The 23,124-nt window shown below is 44.8% G+C and overlaps 2 protein-coding genes across 4 annotated transcripts in view; one reads left to right on the top strand and one right to left on the bottom strand.

The window, feature by feature from the left end:
- The window catches only part of LOC105560627, a 227,897-nt gene that overhangs the window by 56,987 nt on the left and 147,786 nt on the right, over window positions 1-23,124 (top strand). The window lies entirely within an intron of this gene.
- The window catches only part of LOC105560628 (carbonic anhydrase-related protein 10), a 139,424-nt gene continuing 134,875 nt past the window's right edge, over window positions 18,576-23,124 (bottom strand). The window contains exons 7-10 of one of the 3 annotated variants that reach the window (XM_012009884.1): window positions 21,024-21,178; window positions 20,656-20,781; window positions 20,159-20,207; window positions 18,576-20,072 (exon numbers count right to left, since the gene is read on the bottom strand). In XM_012009884.1, the coding sequence (XP_011865274.1) occupies window positions 20,008-20,072; window positions 20,159-20,207; window positions 20,656-20,781; window positions 21,024-21,178 (395 nt within the window). In that variant the 3' untranslated portion in view covers window positions 18,576-20,007. The remainder of the gene's footprint in view (window positions 20,073-20,158; window positions 20,208-20,655; window positions 20,782-21,023; window positions 21,179-23,124) is intronic. The other 2 variants (XM_012009885.1, XM_012009886.1) reach the window with 2 other exon arrangements.

Genomic DNA, 23,124 nt, shown 5'->3' with positions numbered 1-23,124 from the left:
TCCTTACGGCGGCGCGCGGTATCATCCCTTCGTTTCTCGGGGGTGACCCTGGTACAGTCATCGGCGAAACGGCGGATTATCAGAAATTGCCCTTCGGCTCTGACGAGCGTAATAAATTAATTAGCACGCCCGGCGGGCAGACCGATGCCCGGGGGCTGCGATACGCCGCGTCGATTATGTAACGGCGGGTATATATATATATTTTTTTTTTCGGTTAATTTGGGGCAACTATCGACGGGCGTCGTACCGCGTGTTTGGACATTTAATTTTATTACTGGGCACTATCGATCGCGGTGTAATCTGCTTATTGGACAGCCCGAAAAGAAAGTAAAACGATTTTGCTACGAGATACCGCGCCGCTCTCAGTAGCAGTTCGTGCGACCCTCGATAGAAAGGATCGCGCGAGTGTCGGGTCCCCGAGGGGAGGGACAGCTTTTGTGGATTATAATGCACCGCGAGCTCAATCGTTTGAATAATTATTTTATATACGAGTGTATATATCTGGGTATCCGTCGAGGGAGGGCGGGAGGTAGGGCGGGATAGTCTGCACATTCCGCAGTCTCAATTCAGCGAAATGTAAATGTGAATTTACTAACTTCGCGCATGAAGTAACTCTTCGTAATAACTTCGCGTATCTCTCTCGGGCCCTTATTTGCGTTGGCTTCTATCGCGACGATGACAGAAGCCGTTACTTATACACTAATTTTCATTTTAAAGGCGACTTTAACGTATGCATTTCGCACTGCGCATCATGTAAATAGCGTGCATTAAGCCGGTTTTAAATTTAGAGCGAGTCTGAGCTATCTTATCTTGTAATACCTCGTGTAATTGCCATCGCATGTATAACGACCTTAATATCTTGTGAATAAACATGCAACACGTATTTATATTATTATTCACCGATGAAAGAACTGCTCTCGCTCGACCCGCAGAGGGGGAGAAAAAGATCGCCCTCGAGATCGAGCGGCTCCGATCGAATAGCGAATTCGGTTGCCTGCACCGAGTGCACGCTAAGACTTGTTTACAGTGCAATTCTTAAGGATCGTCTTACATATCTCTTGAAATATTTCTTAGCCAGTAAAACGATCCGTATAGCGTCCGTGCGGATTATCTTTCGGCTAAATATTCTTTGAACATGAATTTAAGACAAAGTTAAATATAAAACAAATTAACAAAATTTGTGATAAACACAAATGTGATAAACACAAATTTGAAGGACTAAGAGCCGTGACAGGTTGTCTAAATGTTTCGTACCTTTAAATCTATTGCGGAAAATATTACCTCAGCCAGGGTTTGAACCTGGACCTTCCTCTCAACTAGGCGGGCGTCCCGACCAACGAAATAAAAATTGCCTACAAACAGGCCTTAGTGCGCACCCAGTGCGCGCTAGTGCAGACAATCGAATTCGCTGTAGGCCTAAGCGTTCGCAGCCAACTATTTTGACAGCCGCGCGCTTACCGCAAACTAACTTTGACAAATAGATCCTTGAAAGTGGAGCCACGGTGCACCGAACATTCGAAAAAGATCGAGTGGAAATGGAGGAAGCACATCGTAAACGTGGCGCCGGATACTTTATACCTACCCTCTTATATTCCGCGTAGAGGGGTTGCCCGGCCCGTGTACAGTCTACGGCAGAAATTTCGCTACTATTACTGCTATCCGGACCGAATATCAGGAGATCCGATCGTAATGGCACGGGCCAGACGAGGTGGCGCAACCGCCGTCTTCCGCTTTGTTCCTGCGCGAGCCGTGCGCTCCGAATATATTCCACGTCCGCCGTTCTGATTTCACGTTTTTTTTTCGCTCACACTTTTTTCCCCGTGGCGTAATACAACGCGGCACGGATGACACGAGCGATCGAACATGGCAGAGCGGACGAAAACAGATATGCGAAAGAGATTCTTTGGGGGGAAAAAAGACGAAAGTATAATTTTGGCACAATTTTAGCAATTTTGCCGAGAACGATTAATCGCGAAGAGAACTCGACGGGATTATCTCGCCGGGGTAAAATCTACGGAATCTATTGTACCTTTCATTCAACTGTTTTCCGCAATTTTCCCATGCTTACTCCCGGTTATGTACTCCTTTACCGAAACCCCGCCGCGCATCTATCTTCTATGCCCCGGCGCCGTCCTTTCTTTTTGACGTTCGCCCGACTCCTCGCTGCTGGTAAAACATGCATACATTTCCGACGGTTTTAAACCAGCGGCTGGCCGGCGTTCCGCCGGACGGATATTTCTGAATTATGAACGGGGCGTCGTTGAATCATGTATACGGTCTGGCGTATACGCTGGACGGGGATCTTAATGCGGGGTACGATTGTTTTATATCGCATCGCGCGCGAACAGCGCACCGACAGATTCCCGCGTATCCGCCTCGCCGCGGCTCTGCTCCCCTCGTCGTCGGCCCTTCGCGCTTCGATACTTACTTATTTCTTGGCCTGTATATGGCAAAGTCGATATACGCGGAGCGGAGAGATCAATTAGACCGTCGGAAGTCTTGCCGTAAAAACCCGGATGATTTATCTCGCGTAAATGGTTGCGTTTTGAAATTTTACGAGCCACGCATTTTGCGCGAATTAATTGGAAATATAATACACATAAAGGCATATAAAGGTATTTGAGCCTCGCTATTTTTTTGTTATATATATATATATATATATAAATTTACAAAGCGCGGAAACTATATTTGTACTCGATACGTGTTTCGCGTTATTTGTAAAAAATGCACGGACGTAAGCGAAGTTGTAAAAATCGCGCTTGATTAAAAGACGGTAACCGGGATCCCACTTCCATCCTGCATTTACGATGCGTAAACGGCGCGGTAAATTTTTCCACAGGCATAAATTTAGAATTTTGCAGAGTAGCGGCGCCCGCATTATGCGGCTCATATATCGTCCAATTTGAATGAGCTCGCTGATACTTGCTCGTCCGTCTCGTTGCAATTTTAAAGAGCGACTTGCTCGTTTCCGCGCGACTCCACGTTACTCGACTTAATCCAATGAACACAATTAATATGATATATCGAAGCGCACCGCGGTTTGCCAGCACACGGTAATATACGCCCCGCGGAAGGAAAAGACACCATATTTCATATTTTTTTCCAATACGCGAAGATACCTACGCAATTAACGCGGAGACACCCCGTGTCCGAGCTCCTGTAAGCAGTAAAACCGTAAAATATTACCAGTTACGAAATATTACGGTAACAGCGGTGCAAACGTTTTTCCGTGGCGCAATTAAACGCGCGATAATAAGTGCCGCTTGATTATCATGCCGGAAACGTGACTTTTTAGATTTTCCGAACTGCCGGAACGGACGGAGCGTCAGCGCGTGTACGTATTAGTTTGAGTGATGAGGCAGAAAAGCGATAGAAAGGGAGAGGTAGTAAGGGGGAGAGAGAGAGAGAGAGAGAGAGAGAACGAGAGAGGAAAGAAGGGGGCCGAAAGGTAACGAGGGTTAAAGTGCGAGTACTCGTCAATTATGAAACGCTTCTCTCCATCGAGGGAAATTGCGCCCTATTAAGGGAAGTACTACGTGTCCGAGCGAAATTTTCGGCCGGCCGCATCACCACTGCGGGGAATAAAAACAAACGGGGTAGGGGGAGGAGGCGTACAATGGCCGCGGAATAAATCGCCGGCTCGCACGCAGAGGGACAAAGCGATACCTTAACGGTATTAATAAAATTATTATCCCCGGGCCCAGGCAAATGGGTAACGTGAGGGCGAATGCCGTCGGGCTATTTATCGCGCCCTTCCTCAACGGAGGGGAAGGGGGTGGACGCCCCCCCGGTGTATTGTACAGGCACAATAAGGACACCGTCTGCGCCTGGCACTCGGCGCGCGCGCGACGTGATTTCGTCTTTGCTTCGTTACCGGGACTTCATTACCGTAATAGCGAAACGGTGTTCCTCGTCCTCGCAGCATCGGTATGACGAGATTCTACCCGCGCCATTCGGACTCTATTTGATTATCGCACAATGCGCTTTCGTGCCGCGCACCCGGCGCGGCGCCGAGCAGACTTTCTCGGAAAGTATGCGCGAGCGGGTCCCACGAAAGTTGTTTCCTTCGGCGGAGAATCCGTGATTTACATATGAACGCCGAGAGACGCGCACGGCCGGAAGGCGCGCGGGCATATAAATACGTTTCACCCGCGTTCCGCGCGCCCTAAAAATTTCGCCCGTATTGTCGCCCGCCGATGGCCCCCGCGGAATATTTCATCCCGAACCGTTGACGGCCGCGCGCGCGCGCGCTCGCGGAAGTTCGCCTCTTCTCCCGTCCGAAACTTCCACGCTAGCTTTATACGAAATTGATGAACTAAGGAAGAAGTATTTTATACCGCGGTGCTCTATGCCGCACGCGGTGGTACCGTGGATCTACGTGCGGAGATATACGGCCGGCGCCGCGCGGAGGAGCCTCGGGAGCACGTATCCGCGAGTTTTTGTTCGTTAACCGGGAGCGGAGTTTCGCGCGAGACGCGAGCGGGTAATGACGTGCGGCGAGGAAAGACGCGGCGCGGCTTGGCTCGTACAATGCGTATAAATGAGAACACTGGATTTGTCGCCGTGTTTCTCGGGCTCCTCGGGCCTGCGATATCGGAAATTCATTTTGTCAAGACCATGTTACATGTACATATATACAGGGTGTTATGTAATACTCGCCTCACCTCTTATTTACGGATAGAGCGGATTAGACTGGGTCGAAAAGTCCTGTACCATTTTGCAATTTTCGCAATAGCTAACGAGTTATTAATTATTAAAAATCGCTGTCTTAGCACGCACGTCGCGCGCGCGTTTGGATCGGGCGGTAGCCCGAGCTAAGACAGCGACAGCTAGTCCGCTCTATCCGTAAATATGAGGTGAGGCGGGTATTACATAACACCCTGTATATAGAATATTCGGAAGAAGCAGAAATATAGAGGAAACTCCTCTATTATGAGATAGGTTTCTAATATGAGATAGCAGCTTTTCAACGCCCAAATTCAATCACAAATCTCTTTTCGCAACGATTGCACGATCTAACGATGAACTTTCCACTAAACAGATTTCGCTCCAAGAGCAATAAATTCGTGGTGGAATCGACAGAGGATGTAATGCCTATTAATTTAACAGAAACCCTGCTGCCTCCTATTAGGAGCTTATCTCATAACAGGAAACTTTCCTCTACGTATCTGTATATTTCGCTCTTTGCACAGGCGACGGCCATTCGCGATTCCTACAATTGTCCGAAAGATATCAGTTACATCTCGGTGAATTTGAGAAATTTCTATCTCGCATTTCACGCGACCACTCAGCACGCTCTACGCGCCCCTCTCGATGCCGCTTGGACGCCGCTTATTCACGCCGCAATGCAACCCCCGATGCCCCAACCGGGAGAAAATTAGCCTCGGACGAGATCGATCAGCCTGGCAGTAGACGAGCGGCTTTAAAAGTAATTTTGAATTATCCGCCGGTGCAAGAGCGCTTCGCGCGGTCGGATGGCGATAAGAGAACTTCGGCCGTCGAATGGCCGAAGCTTTAGGACCTTTTTCAGGAAGGAAAAACTGCGTCGGTTCGTAAAAGCAGCTCGAAGCCGGGCGCTTTCCAATGACACACACAGGTCCTCCCGCTTCGGCGAGCAGCGAAGTGTGATAACACCATGAAACTTTTACGGGTAAATAAAGACCAATACACGAAACAACGTGGCCATCGTAAAATTTTTACGGGTTGGAAGGGCGCGTTCCGCTTCTTTCCCCCCCTCCCCTCCCTTTTTTTCCCTTCATGAACTCCCTTAGTCGGAAAAATATCCCAACGTTCCAATATTCCGAGAAGCCAGATTCCGCAACCGCGCGCTGTTACGCTCCTTTTATTGTTCTGTCTTTTTCGTTCAATAAATAGTTTTACGACGCGCGGACATTATTAGACTTCATCAACGAGTTCCGATTTCGTTCGATTTTAGCCGCGACCTCTTGGCGACGCACGTCAAGAAAATATAGACGTTTATGTGATATTTCAAACGAACGTTTTTTTTACTCGCAAATTGAAGATACAATAAACATTTTGTTAAAGATAATAATAACACTTGACAGCTTCAACGGCTGCAAACTGTGACTGACAACGGCGAGATATCTTCTATGCACTTGATGTCATATTAATGCCATACGCTAGATCGAGCTGAATAATGTATAATTTAAATATATCTCCTTATATATAAATACATGCAATTTTCCTTCTCGCGAACTTTGGAATTATATCACGGGTAGAAATTTTCGCAACGTCAAGGCTGGCTCCGAAGTTACCGCCGAGTTCTCCTAAAGTTTAATGCAAACCTTACAAAACACCTTATATCACCGTTCCGCGTCGCACGATTTAATATCGACAATCAAAGGATTAAGTTTCGAAGGAATAGGCAAGCGGGGGGGAGGGGGGAGATCCTGCTTTTTAATTAGCCGAGAAAATTCGCCCGAAGGAGTTACCGAAGTTTCGGGGAGGGGGAGACCGAAATGCCCCCGTATTACTCGTTTGTATCACGCAAATACGGGCTCGGGGAACACCGTATAATAAACTAGCCGGTGCGCCATAGGATTTCGATCGTTCTAGAGCCGGGGCCTGGACACAAAGGCGGCGTTCTCGGGCAAGAAAGCGGCGTGTACACGAGACAGGAAGGGAGGAGGCGGAGAAGGACTTGCCGGGCGGGGTAAAGGGGTAAGGTAAGGGCGCGCGAATTGCGGCCCCGGAACGCTCTCCCCGAACACACAATGAAACCCCTTCCCCCCCCCTCCATCGATTTTCACTTAGAGAAAACTCGAGCACTCGCTTTTACATTTATTCGAGTTATCTTGGTTTGTCATTCGGGAGAGAAGCCGATGCATCGGCGAACGACGGAGAAAAACCGCGCTTCCCGGTTGTGATTTCCACCGCTCGCCACCTACCCGGATCCACCTCGCCGGTCTTCATCCCTTAACCTAAAGGGCGCGCGCCGCTCATTGGCGGCCGTTATCGCGCGCCTTATCACCGTGTTATTTATTATTGTCGGCGCGGAGAGTACATTAAATTTCCATTACCTTTCTCAAGCACGAGCGGGGCGTGAATTCGATTCGTAATTTATGCCTTCCTCGTTCGGCTGGCGAACGCGTAACCTGCGTGTATAACTTCCTCCTCGGTGTGTGTTAATGCACGGTAAAAATCTGCATTATCGTCTCGTACACTACTTTTCAGCGATATGTTCTACAACTGGTTCGAATTAATTTTCACACCCGTTATTTCGCTCATACATCACACGGATTTAGAGGAAAGTCCCCTATTATGAGATGAGCCCCTAATGTGAGACAACGGGGTTCCTACTACATTAATAAGCATCATCCGTTGGTTTCACTATGAATTTATTGCTCTTGGAGTAAAATCTGTGTAATAAAAAATTCATTGGTAGTTGCGAAAAGAGATTTGTTAATTAATTTGAATGTTGAGCACCTGCTATCTCATATTAGAAGCCTATCTCATAATCGGGAATTTTCCTCTAAACTCTTTACTGAAATCTTCCGTTAAACTCATACAGGTAATAATCGAACGTGTACACTTACACAGGGTATGGAAGTAACGCGTTACTTGTAACGCCGTTATACAATTTCATTTTTTGGCAACGGGCTGGTAACGACGTTAATTTTTTCTTTTGTACCTGTAACGAATATAACAGTTATTTTTATTGTTACTTTTTATATTTTGACAACCTAGTCATAAAATATGTAACCATACTTTTTTACATTTTATCTTCAGGCAGCGATTGATATTTATAATCTGTTATTAACATGGGTTGTTATATTTAAGAGAAGTTTAAAATTATTGCGTTAAAAATGTGAACGAAACATTGAAAGTATAATAAAAAAACTTTAGTTATATTTACTCTTTTCATAAAGATCAAGATTTTTTTTTATTTGTTGAGCGTTTTTAAATTTGTCTCCTTAAATTTTTCATGGTTTTACAACTTTAAAATAAATTGTTTTATTTAATATCTTTGTTGGCAAAAAAAACAACTATTATAAAAGTAGAAGTTTTAGTTTGTCTGATCTCGTTTCAGAATTAAAAAAGTAACGAGTCGTTATTTTTGAAGTAACGGTAACGATAACGAGTTACTTTTGAAAAATTAGTAACTATAACGAGTTACATTTTTTACTCGGTAACGAGTACCGGTAACAAGTTACTTTGAAAAAGTAACTTTCTATCAATGCACACTTATGTATATGTCACAAACGCTGATATAGCGATATTTGTAGCTATTGTTTGTTGGAGAAGCAGCGAAAGCGGAACGGCGCGCAACTGGAATCTCGCTTGCCAATCAATGGCGTTCACAATCAATATGATTGGTCATGTGGTGGAGATAAAATTGAGCACATTCATCAAGCCTTAGTCAGACTGATGGCCGTAAACATGTTCCGGTTTTGTGACAAGTCTGGGTATCAAACAATTTATGCAGCCGTCGAACGTGAGCGGAATTGAACGGCACCGTGGGCCTGTCAAAGATCTCATTCGGCTTATGTTAAAATAAAAGTGGAACTTAATCTACCCGATGTCAGGCAGAAATTTATCGTCCGTTTCGTACGGGCGCTTAAACTGACATTGTCGTCGTCGCGGGGGGAGGGGGGGGGGAACGTTTCAATTTCACATTTAACGGAATTGCGCCGGATATACAGATATTACAAATACGCTCGGCAAGTTTAAATCGTCTCTTTTTGTATCCATTACAAATATTTTGAAATTTTATCAACGCCGCAAAATTCTACCCGCGTCCGCGCAACGGGATCTCTCTCTCTTTTTTTTTATTTGCGATTAAAGGGACTCATTAAACAACAGCGTTCACTGTGAGCGCAGTTTGTAATTGCGCAAACGTACAGGTGAGTTATTAAGCTTTGAATTACGAAGTTAATGAACACAGACGATTATTAAAACTGTCGCTATCTGCGATGTGTTCCGCCAAGCACACAGCTCTCCCGGATAGTTAATGAAATTATTTGGGAGGTATTCCGGATTATCTGTTTCGGGCTCACTGAGCACTTAGTGCTACATGCGTACGACACCTCTCGTATATGTGCAAAGAATAACGTCCGCGCGATCCACGGCGTTTTGCGTGAATACTGAGCGTTGCGTCAAAGAAACATTCCAAATTAACGCACGTCTGGAGCAGACGACGCTTTCAACGATCATCACAGAATTAATAGAGAAAAGTCCTCTATCATGAGATAGGCCCCTAATACGAGATAGCGTTTCTGTTAAATTAATAGGCATCATCTGTTGATTCCACCATGAATTTATTGCCCTTGGAGCGAAATCTGTTTAGTGGAAAATTGGCTGTAAGATTGTGTAATCGGTGCGAACAAGATCTGCGATTGAATTTGGGTGTTGAAAACCTGCTATCTCATGGTAGAAATCTCATAATAAGAGGACTTTTCTCTACACTTAATTTTGTCGAAGCGGTAGAAATTGCGTTCCGTCTACAACTTTAGGTAATTGCGAGAAAATATTATTGCGCCCCGTTGTATTTGCGCTCGGGTCGCTCCACCTAATTTCGAGGCCATAAGTATAAACAATTTCGTTTACGCTCATGTTGAAATTTGTTAATGTATCGCTCATTAGGCCGTAATGAAGAGTAAATAGAGTTTGCTCTCCCTCATAGTCGGGGGGGGACAAAAAAAAGGACCGTAACAGAATCAACGAGGCGTGCAAGCCGTGATGCATCGAGCGCATGTAGCGAAAATGGGCGGGGGAGGGGGGGGGGGTTAAAGTTAAGTTTGTTCCACTTTTATCGCGTTGCCGCGCGCGCGGCCAAAGTCTACCCCCGGAAGCTCCGGTGGCGGTAAATTCAATAATGTTAGAATATTTCTGATTATTTAGATTAGAACCGCCCCGGTCCCGGCTGCCTCGGGGGTATCCGCGCGCATTATTTTTCCCCACGACCGGAATAAAATATACTCCCTTTAACGCAGTTATGCAAACGAGCCACCGTCAAATGTGCCTGCTGCGAGAACCGCGGATCGATATCGGGCTCTAACATTGCATGAATATAGAGGAAGTTGTGTTATGAGATATCTTATTTCACGTTAGAAATCTGTAGATTGCATTCGTGTATGCAGGACGCTTTAACAATCACGCGTACGTCGTTATCTGCGCATCACAGTTTCTAAGTTGATTTGTCAAAGATTAAGGACGTTCACCGGCTGTAATCGTGGCGGAAAGTTTTCGCCCACGTTCGGTTTTCTGCCCGTACAGCGCGACCGTCTCCCGACTTCGCGACTTTTAGCGTAAATTATACACACTACACAATTAACGCAGCTCTCCCGAGTCGAAATTTTGGCCCTATGTTGAACCTTTAATTCTATTATATAGTAGGACCTAAGACAGTAAACCAGGTCGAACTGCAAGTACAAAATTTACTCCTACTTCAAAACTGATAGTGTCGGAAATTTCTGCTTTTGCCAATTTAGCATTAAAGTAGGTCCTTTTAAGTAGGAGCTAAAGTACATTTTTAGAATTAAAGATTCAAGGGAGGAGGAAAAAAATATTACATCAAAGTAGGTTATTGCTGGTCTATGTAGGTGTATAGATCAGCTAAATAAGTATAAATTATCCTTAAAAGTGTCAAAATAGTACCAAAATTTCAACTCAGGCTGCGTCTTATATGTATACACGTACAGTCGTGGTCAGAAAGATTGTCCGACGTTTTATGATAAATTTCGGAAATACAGTCTACCACGCGAGAGATTATAGCTGTTGCTCGCGGATATGTGCAGCGACGCATTATTAGAGCAAAATAATGATATGTAGAATATTTATGCAATGATACATACGAATATTCAGAGAACTTATTGTAAAACGTCGGACGAGCTTTCCATGCCATGACCGTACACTTTGTGAAAATCGAACAATGTTGTTTTTATGAATGTATTGGCCGATACCGATGAACGGCCTTGAGGGATTGCCAAGAAGTTAAATTGATCTAATTCTTCAGCGTATTTAAATTTTCTGTAACGGGACTTCGCGTATTCGTATGCGAATTCGGCAAGTTTGCGAGGGTCCGCGTACGCCGCGTGTCACGTGGCGGCGAGATGGCAAACGTAATATCGTCCAGCTGGCTCGCACCCTTTTCATTTTTTGTAAAATATTCACCGTAGGTTGCAAGGAAACAAGCGGGGTGAGCAGCGCCGGCGCGATACCGTAAAGTTTACTGTGCGGGGGAAAAAATAGAGGATCAGGAACAGATGGAGGGACGCGTACGATCTTGGAGCGATCGTAAGGGGCGGAAATAAATTTGAAATTTCTCTGAAAGGGACAGAAATATTTAAAAATCGCGTATCGACAGTTCTGTGCACTGCCGGCAATCCATATCGGCGCGCAGTTTAACCCTTTGAAGCATGATGGTAACTCGGTTAACGTCCACTAAAAAGCTTGATTATTGCAATTTCTCATCGTAAGTTCCTTCATTTTCCCGCCTCGCCTGCCCGGTTCGTCCTCACGCAGTCCGCGTACGTTTCGCAGAACTTCCGAGTGCTCTGTTTTTTCATCTTTGTGAAAGCCACGTTTCCGACTGCTCTCCTCTTCCGTCGACTTCCGTTCGATTCAAGAGCATCTTATCACAGATCTTTCGAAATTCTCTTACGGATACATTTTCGATTTTGAAATTCGCGAACTGCATTGTTAACGGTAACAATGAGACGCACGTATGTTCAGCATCGCGTATGTAAGACCTACCGTGTAATTCTATAATCGTTCTATTGTCCGCTCTATTGTCGCTTCCATTGTATCTCCGTCTCCTTGGAGAGATCCTCGGCCAATTAAGCCTGTAATTAATTACGGTGGTAATTACAGATTGCGTACATCCCACGCAACTGTGTACACAGGTATCACAGCGCATCGAATATCGTTGCAACTTTGAAAGCCTGCGATCGCTTTTTTCGGGCGCGTAATCAACGAGCTCGTAAAAACCAGCGAGCCGTTCAAACAGAAGTATATCCCTTTTACAATCGATCGGACGTGTGCGAAGAAAATGCAGATATTTCGAAAACAATTCTTCACGTGTTTAGGTATTGACGTGCGTCGAAAGTTTTCCATCGTGTCGATTCAACCACGTTCTACACGCCAGATTGATCGCGTTTGTTCTTGGCGGCCGTCTACTTTATTAAATTAGCTCAAGTGACAAATGCGGCGCGGACAACGTTAATTGGCTCTTAAGCGATATGCACAAAGGCCATATCAAGGGGCTATTATTGCCGCCACGCGAAACGTTAGTTCGGACTCGAATCGGTCACATTATCAGCTTCATCGAACGTTCCGGATATTCTGCTTTCGGCATCGAGTGCCGACTTGCGTGTAAGATTACACGAGAATAATTGCAAAGTCATGCGCAATACAGCGCCGATCGGAAATCAACTGTGACGACATAAAGCATCGGAGATTGTTGGTCAAAACAGTGCGCGTGACAATTACGGAATAAATTAAAGAAAGGGATACCAGATACCTAAATTAAACGTCACGGCGGATTTTTACTCGACGTCAAGAAGCGGGATTAGAGGGAGCTGCAGAGCTGTTGTGCATTTTAACCCTTTCATGACCACTGGAACATACGAGTCCCATCTACAAAATTTATAAAGACTCAATGGCTCAGCGTGCACTCGCTGTAAAAAACATTATCTCAACAAAAACTAGGAAAAGCAGAAAAGAACAACTGGGTCGCGAAAGAGTTAAAGGAAAGCGCTGACCGCAGTAATTATGTATGCAGCTGAGCGAGGTCGCCGTGGTGTAAAATTCGAGGGGGTGTGACACCGGTATCAGGTGCAGCGGGACGATGAAAAGGATATAAAGCCTTTCAGACCGCCGTCGGATTGTTCGGATGTGGTAAGTCCGTTATGGAGGTTTGCTCCTTTTCACGATTCCGGGGGAAAATCGTTTCGCCGCCCGCCATTGTACGGTGAGTAAGCCGATTCCTCGTCATCGAATGGAAACGATTTGGTGTCCCGGTGTGTTCGTGAGGGTATCGCAATGGCCGTAAGGAATTCGTGGGACGACTGAATCACACCTTTATTATACTACATCACCGGCGACGAATCGGAAAAATACAGCGGATTTGCATTTTTCTCGTCGCAGCAATAGCGAGATGGAATCCCGCGGCGAGGCGGATTTTAAATTTATGATTCGTCTGTAATGACATATTTCCATTTAATCGACAGACTCCGTCGGTTATCAGGGAAAAATTCAATCATTATACACTGGGATATGAATCTGCAATTTAATCGCATTCCTTGATTTCCGATATAAATCGCGGTCGCTCGGAGAAGTGACGTCGAATAAAAATAATTCGGCGAAATATTCGGTCTCGTCGCGTAACGACGCGTAAATGTGTAATTTGTAGTTAAAACTGCATAATATCCGTCGGCGTAAATTAAATCGCAAATGCGTTTTATTAGCACGCCATTGCAACGCGATCAGCAGTTGTGCGGCTGCATGCGCTCTGTTAGGCAAATTAATAATCGCCCACTGTTTCAAGGGCTTCGAACAGACAGGCGTAATAAATACCGAACCCGGAAAAGCGTAATTACGCGCCGCACTCGCGCTATTTGCCTTTTAAACTCATCACACGAATGCTATACGTCAATATCGCGTCTTTATTGCAAATCGTGTCATTTCATTCGTTTCGCGATTCGCGCGACGTCTCTTAAAGTTTATATTTACGTCAACGGCGAACAAATTAAAATTGTTCCCTGTCATTATTTCCGCGCAAACAGGACCCCGGCGGGCGCTTTTCCAGAATTTCCAGATTATTCGAGAGTGATTAAATAATACGAAAATTTGTATTAAAATGAAGCTGCGAGTTGGACGCCTGTTGTTCCCTACAACGGGATAACAAGACCGGATTTCCGCGCCTCAAATGCCTCGCTGCAATCTGTATATAGTCTCTTTCACCGTCCGTGATCTCTTCTTAATGCGGGACCGCGCCACCTCCATCTCTCAAGTCGCGATCTACCGCGCGCGGCAATTTGTGTCTCGTCCGTGTACGCGCCGGTTGCTCGCGCGCGCGTGTGTGTGTGAGCCTCGCCCGACGACGCGGACTAACGTAACGTGTGAGATGAGGTAATAAAAATATTACGAGGACCTCTAATCTTTCTCGTATAATGGTATCCATAATTCCTCGGCGCGCTGTGGAGTCATGATCGGGCCTCCCCTCGCCGTCCCTCCCCCGGTCGCCGCTATTCATCCCCCGTAACCGCCTCCACGTGGGCCACGACCACGGAGTGGATGGTTTCCCGATCTATACCTCCGTCTCTTCTCACGCCGTTCCGGTCTCATCTATCGGCGGCAGGCATAAAGGGAAGGGGCGCCGATAAGTTTTAACGTCTCTGCCCCCCACCGATTATCTTTTTCGTACGATCTACCTGACCCCTTGTCCCACCCTATTGCCCGGGGACTATCCATCTTTCTATTTTCATGAGTCTTCCCGCGAATTAAAGCCGGGAGGGGGGGGGGGGGCGTTTACGATGAATCCACCTACCAAGGACGCATTTTCGGCGACGAACTGCCCGTTATCTGCCCAACCGACGTCGATCCCACGATATAACACGTTGGTTAATTTTTACGGCCGCTTATTCGAGATTTAAAGAAAAAAATCATTAATTATAAGCGGTTGTTATCGATCTCGTTTCGCTACTCCACATTTCGCAGCTCTTAAAAATCACTGACACTTCAGTTTTTATTTCTTCCCAAAAATTCGATGGCGCGGGGAAAGCCAGACGTTAACTTCCAATTGAAATATTGAAAACGAAATCTTTCCTCAATCTATTGAACATCGTGATTATAATAAAAGCGAAGCAACGATAGTCAATTTAAAAATAATATCCGTAACTTGACTAAAATCTGTTCCCTTTTTAGAGTAACAAGATATCATAATTCAATTACGCGAAAAAGCTTTATAAAACTATACATTAACGTGTTTATAAAAGTTTCAGCTTCTCTTGCATTTGCCAGTTATTCGCATGAGAATAAGTTTTAGCACGAGAGCCGACATCGGTAATAACCACGTTATATGAAACGAAATAACAGTGCAGAACTCTCCGTGTATATGTAAATATAAATACAATGCCGGTATTCACAAAAGCTCATGAAAATTCACGCGAAAGCGTCTGGTCTCCGAAGAACAAACGCCCGTTAGAAGATTTAAAGACAAAAATCATTAATTATAAGCGATTATTATCGATCTCGTTTCGTACTCCACAAATCGCTGACACTTCAGTTTTCATTTCTTCCCAAAAATTCGACGGCGCGGGGAGAGCCTGACGTTAACTTCTAAGCCATCGCGGCATCGGTGGAACAGACGTGGCGCACTGTAATCGTTGTTGCATGCGCAGGTTGAAGCAGTTTCCGCCGAATGAACTTGCATTCAACTTTCGGTTATTATTTTCTAACTTCCATTCCGCTTCTAAAAACGGCATTCTGCGGTTCAACGGCCGGAGCGCTTCCTTGTCGAATGGCGGGGAACCGTCTGATTAAATTGGCACTGCGATACGTGCGTTCGATATACGCGTTTCGTTTGATACACTTAAGGTGCTGAGCCTCGGGGAAATTGGTTCACGTTTAGATATGGCGTGTTTCAATCGAGTTCAACGTTCCGAACGGTCGCGAATGGTAAACTACGCGGAACGCGCACGCTTTTCGCCGTGGTGCGAGATGTAAAATGCAGACTGTTAGTGCAAACGCCCCGAGTCGAAATTTTGGTACTATTTTGATATTTTTAAAGATAATTTACACCTACTTAGCTGATCTATACACCTACATATACCAGCAATAACCTACTTTGATGATATTATAATTTTTACTCCTACCTTGAATCCTTAATTCTAAAAATTTAGAGGAAATCTTATAAGTCGCCAAAAGTAATTAAAAACTTCAGAAGATTACTTAACCACGTCTGGCAAATTTTGATATTTAAACTAACAACGTTTCGACCATGGTTTTTGGTCCTTTTCAAGTGATAGTTGTGTCAGTAAATCAGTGACTGAGACTGTTCGTGAAATTAAGATCAGCTGTTTTGATTTACCATACTGATTTACTGACGCGACCATCACTTGAAAAGAACCGAAAACCATGGTCGAAACGTTTAAATATTAAAATTTGTCAAACACGGTCATGCAATCTTCTAAAGTTTACAAAAATTTACTTTAGCTCCTCCTTAAAAGGACCTATTTTAATGCTAAATTGACAAAAGTAGAAATTTCCGATACTATCAGTTTTAAAGTAGGAGTAAATTTTGTACTTGCAGTTCGACCTCCTTTACTATCTTAGATCCTACTATATAATAGAATTAAAGGTTCAACATGTGCCAAAATTTCGACTCGGGGCGAGGCGCAGTTTATCCTGTAAAGCTTTTCTTGGCAACGGATCACTCGATGGTGCAAATAGATGCATGCACGCATCGCAAATGCCGTAAATATTTGATAAGATTTAAAACTTTCACAATTCGCGGATCAAGCATAACGGAGCGCAAGAGAAAGGAAGGGGGAGAGAGAGGGAGCCGAGAGAATTTTCGTCTAGTAGACAGTGTACTCGAAAAAGTTTGAGGAACGAGAGGAAAAAGCGTAGTTACATGACAGTAGAAGTCCGTACATTGAATATAGGACCCGTAAACGTGGTCGTCGATATTGATTTTGCAAAATCCATCGATACCGTATTCATACGACGTTACATATGTGTGCGTGGCACGGAATCTAAAAATAGGGGGTACGGCGCTTAGTCACGAGGCTGCCACCGAGAGAACACGACAACGAGCGGGACGGCGAGCAGGCGAAGGAGAAGGATGAAACTTGTACTCGTGGGAATCCGAAATCACGTCCTTAATTTCCATAAAAGAGTGCAAGGGCTCCCTCGACCGCCCCTCGGCCCCTGCCTCTCAATCGAGAATGTCACGTGGCTGGCGTGCCTCTCGTCCCTCGTCCTCCTTACTCCACCCCCGTCTGCCCCTCAAAGAAGCTTTGAGCTCGGTAAGCATATCTCAGCATCCTTTTACCCCCGGCTGCACGCGATGAGTCAACCATTCAGCACATTCTCGGCGAATCCGTCGTCCCTTAAGTTCGCCGCATTCGTTTAGGCTGACACACGCGAGTGCGCTCGACGGTATCGCTGTGAGGATGTTTGACCGAAAAATCGCTCGCCGAAGCGGATTGCTGCCTCACGAGTGAGCACCGCACGGCGATTCGAGCGCGGAAAGTCTCCAAGTATATACGCTAATCCGAATGCAAATCAGAAGATTCGGAAACTTGACACAACACCCCGGTATACTTATTATTCGCGGCGTGTCATACTATTTCCCATGATTTTATTTCACATTTAATTTAAGAAGGGAGAGGGAGGTCCAGGTTTAAACCCCGGCTGAAGTAATATTTTTCGCGATAAATTTGCAATATGAAGTATTTAGACACTAACACCCTGTCGCGGCTCGTACGCCCGGTTTCGCCGAACGTCGCTTAACTATAATCGTAGTTTAATTCATGCTTGTCTCTTTCTAAAGTAACAGCTGGAAAAGAATGAATTAAGCTAAGCTTAAAGTTAAACAACGTTGGTGAAACCGGGCCCCAAGTCCTTTATTCCCTCAAATTCGTGTTCATCACATTTGAGCCGTACGAATTTTATTAATTTGTTAATTTGAAAACTAGTGCCAAGAAAGTCACTCGCGAAATTACCGCATGAATTTTCACGCACAGCTGGACAACTATTTAATTACTTGCGCTCGCCTCCGAAGGTCACGTAATAAATTATTGAGTCAAATTGCGTACCGAATGATTTCATTAAGCCATGTGTTACGCGTGGTCGCGGCTCGAGTTCTTCTCGCCTACGATCGTGATTAAATCGCAATAACGCCACGGTATACGGACGCGAAGTGTGACGTTAACGGTGAAGAATATTGCGCCTTGACGGGCAATCAGTTTCTCTCGCATATAAATTATTCCGCAAATTGATAAAATAGGATCCACTTACCTTCGTCTCGAGAGGGTGAGACAGGGAGAAGGGAGAAGCGACCCGCGAAAGTTGCTCGCCATTACTGCCGTAGATAATTAATTAAGGATGAAACGTGGTCTCACAGGCCGAGGCATGAACTTCAGGCCAGTGTTCAACCCAGTTTTGTCCCAGATAATTTGTCAGCACGCTCGAATTTTTGGATCGAGCGCGGTCCCGATGCTCGGGAGCCCGAAACTTTCGTGAGCGCCGTCGGAACTTTACCTTACCCTTGACGCACGTCGACGAAGAAATTTGTAATGCCTAACTTTGAGGGGCGCGCTGAATCGAACTTTCACCTAAGCGACTCTGGTTCGGAGATTAGCGGGTTATTGGAATTTATTAATTTACGCCTTCGATATTTCTCCTCGTAACATTGATGTACGATACCGTGTAAATTATTCGACGAGATTACCGCTGAACGTATCCAATCGTAGAATGGCGCAAAAGCAGGAGGGGATGCTTGGAGGAACCTATATAAAAGTAAAAACGAGATATTAGAATCGATCACGTAAATACGTGAACGGTAAACGAGAAGGGGAAGAGAGAGGGGAGAGAAACAGCGATCGCTGTTGCTGTACAATATAACGTCGCCTTTATTATTACCGTTTGCTTATTAACCACAATTGTTAAACGTTCACTTTTTCATATGATACAACTTTATTCTCTATACACACGGCTTTTTTTTTCTCCCTAAGAGTCTTCCGCTGCTTAACGTCTATTTTAGGTAATGTCTGTTCGTGTACATTTTCTGTGTTTTTATATACAAAAGCGCCGGATTATTCGTCCATCGGCTAAGCTAACGGAGAGCCAGCGTTCTCTTCCGCCCGATTGATCTACCACATGACTTCATCCTAATCTCTTCCTCTTCCGAACCATTCCTTCTTTATTATCCTACTCCTCTCTATCCCGGAGCTATTACGAAATTGCTCTCCGCCTCTTCGCCTCCTCCTCTTCCTCCAACGAGATACCGGCTATTTCTTCTTCTGTATCTTCCACCGAGATCCATCACGATCGTCCCGCTTCTTCCCGCGCTTCCGCTTCATTTCCCCCATCCCATTTTCCCACCCCCCGTTTCGTAATGGTTTTCGCTTTACATCGTTCACGTCGTATCGCCATTGGCTACCAAGTAATTGACAAAAACCTGTCAAATAACTCGACCGATTCACAGGCTCATCAGCGGGATTAATTCATTCAAACGTACATTGTATTTTCGCGACCTTTCGTGTGAAAACATATTGATCATACGTAATTTTATCAACGATGGGCATTTTAAAAAAGTTCTCTTACCTTATGTGACAACGCCTATCTTGTCGCTATAGGAATCATCCGTTATCTGAAAGTGCTATTGTCCATTTTACAAAATTATATGTATATGTATATATAATATATGTGCACATCTGCATACATACATATACGCGCGTACGTGTATGTACACACATAGACAACGTAATTTATAATAATACGTATTATTTTAAGCTGCGCCCATCCTTGATAACTGTTATAGTCTTCAATGCGTAAACTTACAAACAGCATTAAACGAAAATCTGTATCCCAACAAGACACTTAAAGCTCCTTTGATCACTCGTGTTACGAGAATTACGTTAGCGCTGTAGCAACACGCAACTTTGTCCTCGCTACTCCGGAGAATAAAACGAAATTCAATTCATGTTGCAAACTTATCTGCACATTATACGTGATATATAATTTGCAGATAATTGTATACATATAACTTCTGCATGACATAGCGGTTACATTATAATTCTTCGTCCATTTCGGGAGTTATTACGGTATTCATTTTGCGTGGACTTACAACCGTATTCAAATTTACTGTTCTTTCTCTCTTTCTCTCCCTTTTCACACAGCCACGACACAATTTCTTCGTTCCCCCAGAAATTAGCCCTTTACCACCGCGCCCCTCTTCCCGTCTTTGTGTAGCGTCACTCGTTTCGTTCCGCTCCTTTAGAGAAAAGTCCCCTCTCGTGGTCCTGCCGCGGGGTGGCCTCAGACTACGTTATGTGATAGGGAACCGTCGTCCCGCCACGTGTTGGCTGGAAGGAAAAAGTCATCTTTTCAAATTCTCATCGAGACGATCCCTTCGCGGTGGAGCACGAAGTTTAGGGGCTCCTAGAGCCTGGCTAACATCGTGTGTTACCTCTATAATGCATGTCCTGCGCCATCGACGGACACTTGGCGTTTCCCCGCTGCCGGAATAACACAGAAAGTGCATTTAAGTTGCAGTTCCGCGAGAAGCACCGGCGAGATTGATTCTTTTATGATCAATCAAGATATTTATAGCGAAGGTACTTTCTACCGATAAATTTCTAATAAATGGTAGATTACAGATAGTAGAAAAAAATGGAATTAAATATTCCGAGCGATTTATTTAACGCTGAAAAATACGAAAAAATAGCTACTATTTAAATTTAAATTTATAGTTATAATTTTATAATTGCGCTAATTGCAAGATACAATTCATATTTTATATTGTTTGATGAAAAAATCTTGAAAAAAGCACCTATATTTGTGTCTTCTTTTAAGAATCCTTTAATAGATATGCTAATATTAAGTTTACCGCAATATGTCAATTACCCTGATTGACACGCTTCTTTGCACGAAATATCGAATGACATAATCGCTGCGTTATATTACCTTGGCAAAATCGATATTCGTTCGCACGGTTCTATAATGAAGACCCTGCAGCGGTCTGGAATTGTTACCGAGAGGCGCTTTCGGCGTGTTGGATGGGCCCTGCATTAATTTCCTTAGGGCGTACAGCTAATAACAGAAACAATGGCGCGCTATAGACGGGCAGGATCCGTTGATTGATCCAACAGTATCGACAAAACTATTGTATTTTGGTGCCGCCCTACCGTGTCGGCCGCTACTTTCGATGATTTGATTATTATTGCGAGGCACGCAAACTCCCGCAAGCTCCCGAAAGGAGGAGGAGGCGAGAGAAGGAAAATATGCCGGGGGAAATTCGGGTAAATCATTGACTGGGGGGACCGGACGTTTACCTCTCGCGCCGTGATGTAAATTGGTTTGTTGAGGATCAGCCAGACCGCCGTTTCCCAACAACCGGGGTGCGTTGTACTGCCCTCGTAAGTCATGTAACCGGGGGTCTCCGGTAGAAGGGTTTTCAGAGACAGGTAACGCACGGGCGCGGTGTCCCCTGAAATACAAATTGTTAATAAGATTTACGTCAAAGCCATCCTCGAAATAGGACTTAATTATCTTGTCACTCGCGACGGGATTTCGCTTCAATTATTTTACAACGGATATAATCGTACGCCAATGACAATCGCTAGCGAATCTCACTCGCTGGCACTTTCAAGGATTTCGACGATACTAGCTGGATAAATCGAGCGAGATCAGTCAGTGATACTTTTAACGCTGGGGGATTTTCGAGAATTAGATGGTCTTAAAAGTTTAATTAGATCCCTAGATAAGAGATGAATGAAACAGAAATGCGCCCGAGATTAGGAAATGGAGATCGAGTGGTAAGAGATTCAGAGGCGGTGTTAATGCGCATTTACGTTTGTACGTTATGTACGAGATGCTGAGCCGATAAACGGTACAGAAAATTAATGAATGAAATTACAGATGACAATCGTGACATATCTGATAATCGGGACCATAGACATAGTAAATATAGACTGAGCGTCCCACTGAATAAGCTGAAGCTTGTGAAGAGAGAGACAGAGAAGATTTAAGAAGACTTTCTTTCTCTGTCTTACACCATCGTAAAAGAAAAGAATCGTGCCTGCGTGGTACTACACAGGCGTGATTCTCCCTTGTCACGATGGCGGGACGGAGAAAGAAAGTCTTCTTAAATCTTCTCTGTCTCCCTCTTCACAAGCTTCAGCTTATTCAATGGGACGCTTATATTTACTATGTCTATGATCAGGACATTCTGAAAAATGCTTAATTACAGTTCAGTTGTACAGACGCAGAGTTCAACCGTCGCTCGATGAATTATTTCGCGGATTGTCCCGTTTTTTATACGCGCTTTTCTGCTCTTTGATATTCGACTCCAGTACACCGGTGTCGCGAGACTCGGCAAACGAAAATCAGTCTCGCAGCTGGATGCGGCGCAACGTTGCTATAAATTCAACGATTATCCTGGCGCGCAGCGAGCCTCGTACTTTTACCGATAACAGGCGTATGTGGATTACGGGGATAGTAAAGCGTAAAACTCTCAAATCTTTCGCTCTAAGGCTCCCCGACGGCAAATCGATGTCGCGATACTCAAACGGCGAGCCATTTTCGCGGCGTGCACGCGAATGCGGACGATGCGACGGTTTCGCTTCGCGGGTTCGCCTTTGAACTTTTGGCACCCGGGCGAGAGCGAGGTGGACCGGGAAAACGACGACGAGTCCGGAAAAACGAGGAGTAGAGAAGCCGGCGATGACTGACGCTGGGCAAACATACATAAATCGCGCGCAGGGCGCGGCCGTGTATTCTCGTTACATATTTAAATACAATCTGCATTTTCATCTTTCCGTGCACGTATGCGAAAAAAATGCTAATGCACTAGATATCGCGTAATTATATAACTTGAATCGAGAATGGTCTCGAAAAAGGAAGAAAAAATATAACTTTACTTTTCCTAGACGTGCGGCTGATCCTAAACTCGCATTACCACTCTGGGGAAAAAAAGAGACAGTGAGCAACCCATTTTGGGGCCCACAATTAGTAATCGAATTATTTAGATTGTTCGTAACTCTAGTCCTTTACGAATTCATAACTCTAGTCCTTTACGAATTTTACCCCGCGTAATTAATTACTAATTATTAATTACTAATTGTGGACCCCAAAATGGGTTGCTATCTTTTTTTTCCCCAGAGCGCTAATGATTTCGTGGATTCTCCTCCCTCGTTCGAGACGTCTTAAAACTATTATGGCCGAATATTATCCCCGCTATCGAAATAATGACACTGCACTTAAGCGATAATGCGCTCTCCCGCGGTAATAACGTCCGCGTTGATTCTCCACGTTCAGGGAGTTATAATTTGGAACGTCGTCGGCCATAAGTGTATCACACAGCCTGGCAAATAGCAGAATTACAAGAACAAACAACGTGCAACTCGCTTGTAAGCCGTCACTGAGCGAATATCC

Source organism: Vollenhovia emeryi, unplaced genomic scaffold (genome assembly GCF_000949405.1).
Source record: "Vollenhovia emeryi isolate VEMERY1.0 unplaced genomic scaffold, V.emery_V1.0 DF939226.1, whole genome shotgun sequence".
NCBI lineage: Eukaryota > Metazoa > Arthropoda > Insecta > Hymenoptera > Formicidae > Vollenhovia > Vollenhovia emeryi.
Note: the sequence above shows the minus strand (reverse complement) of the source record. Positions and strands in the feature narration are given on the sequence as shown.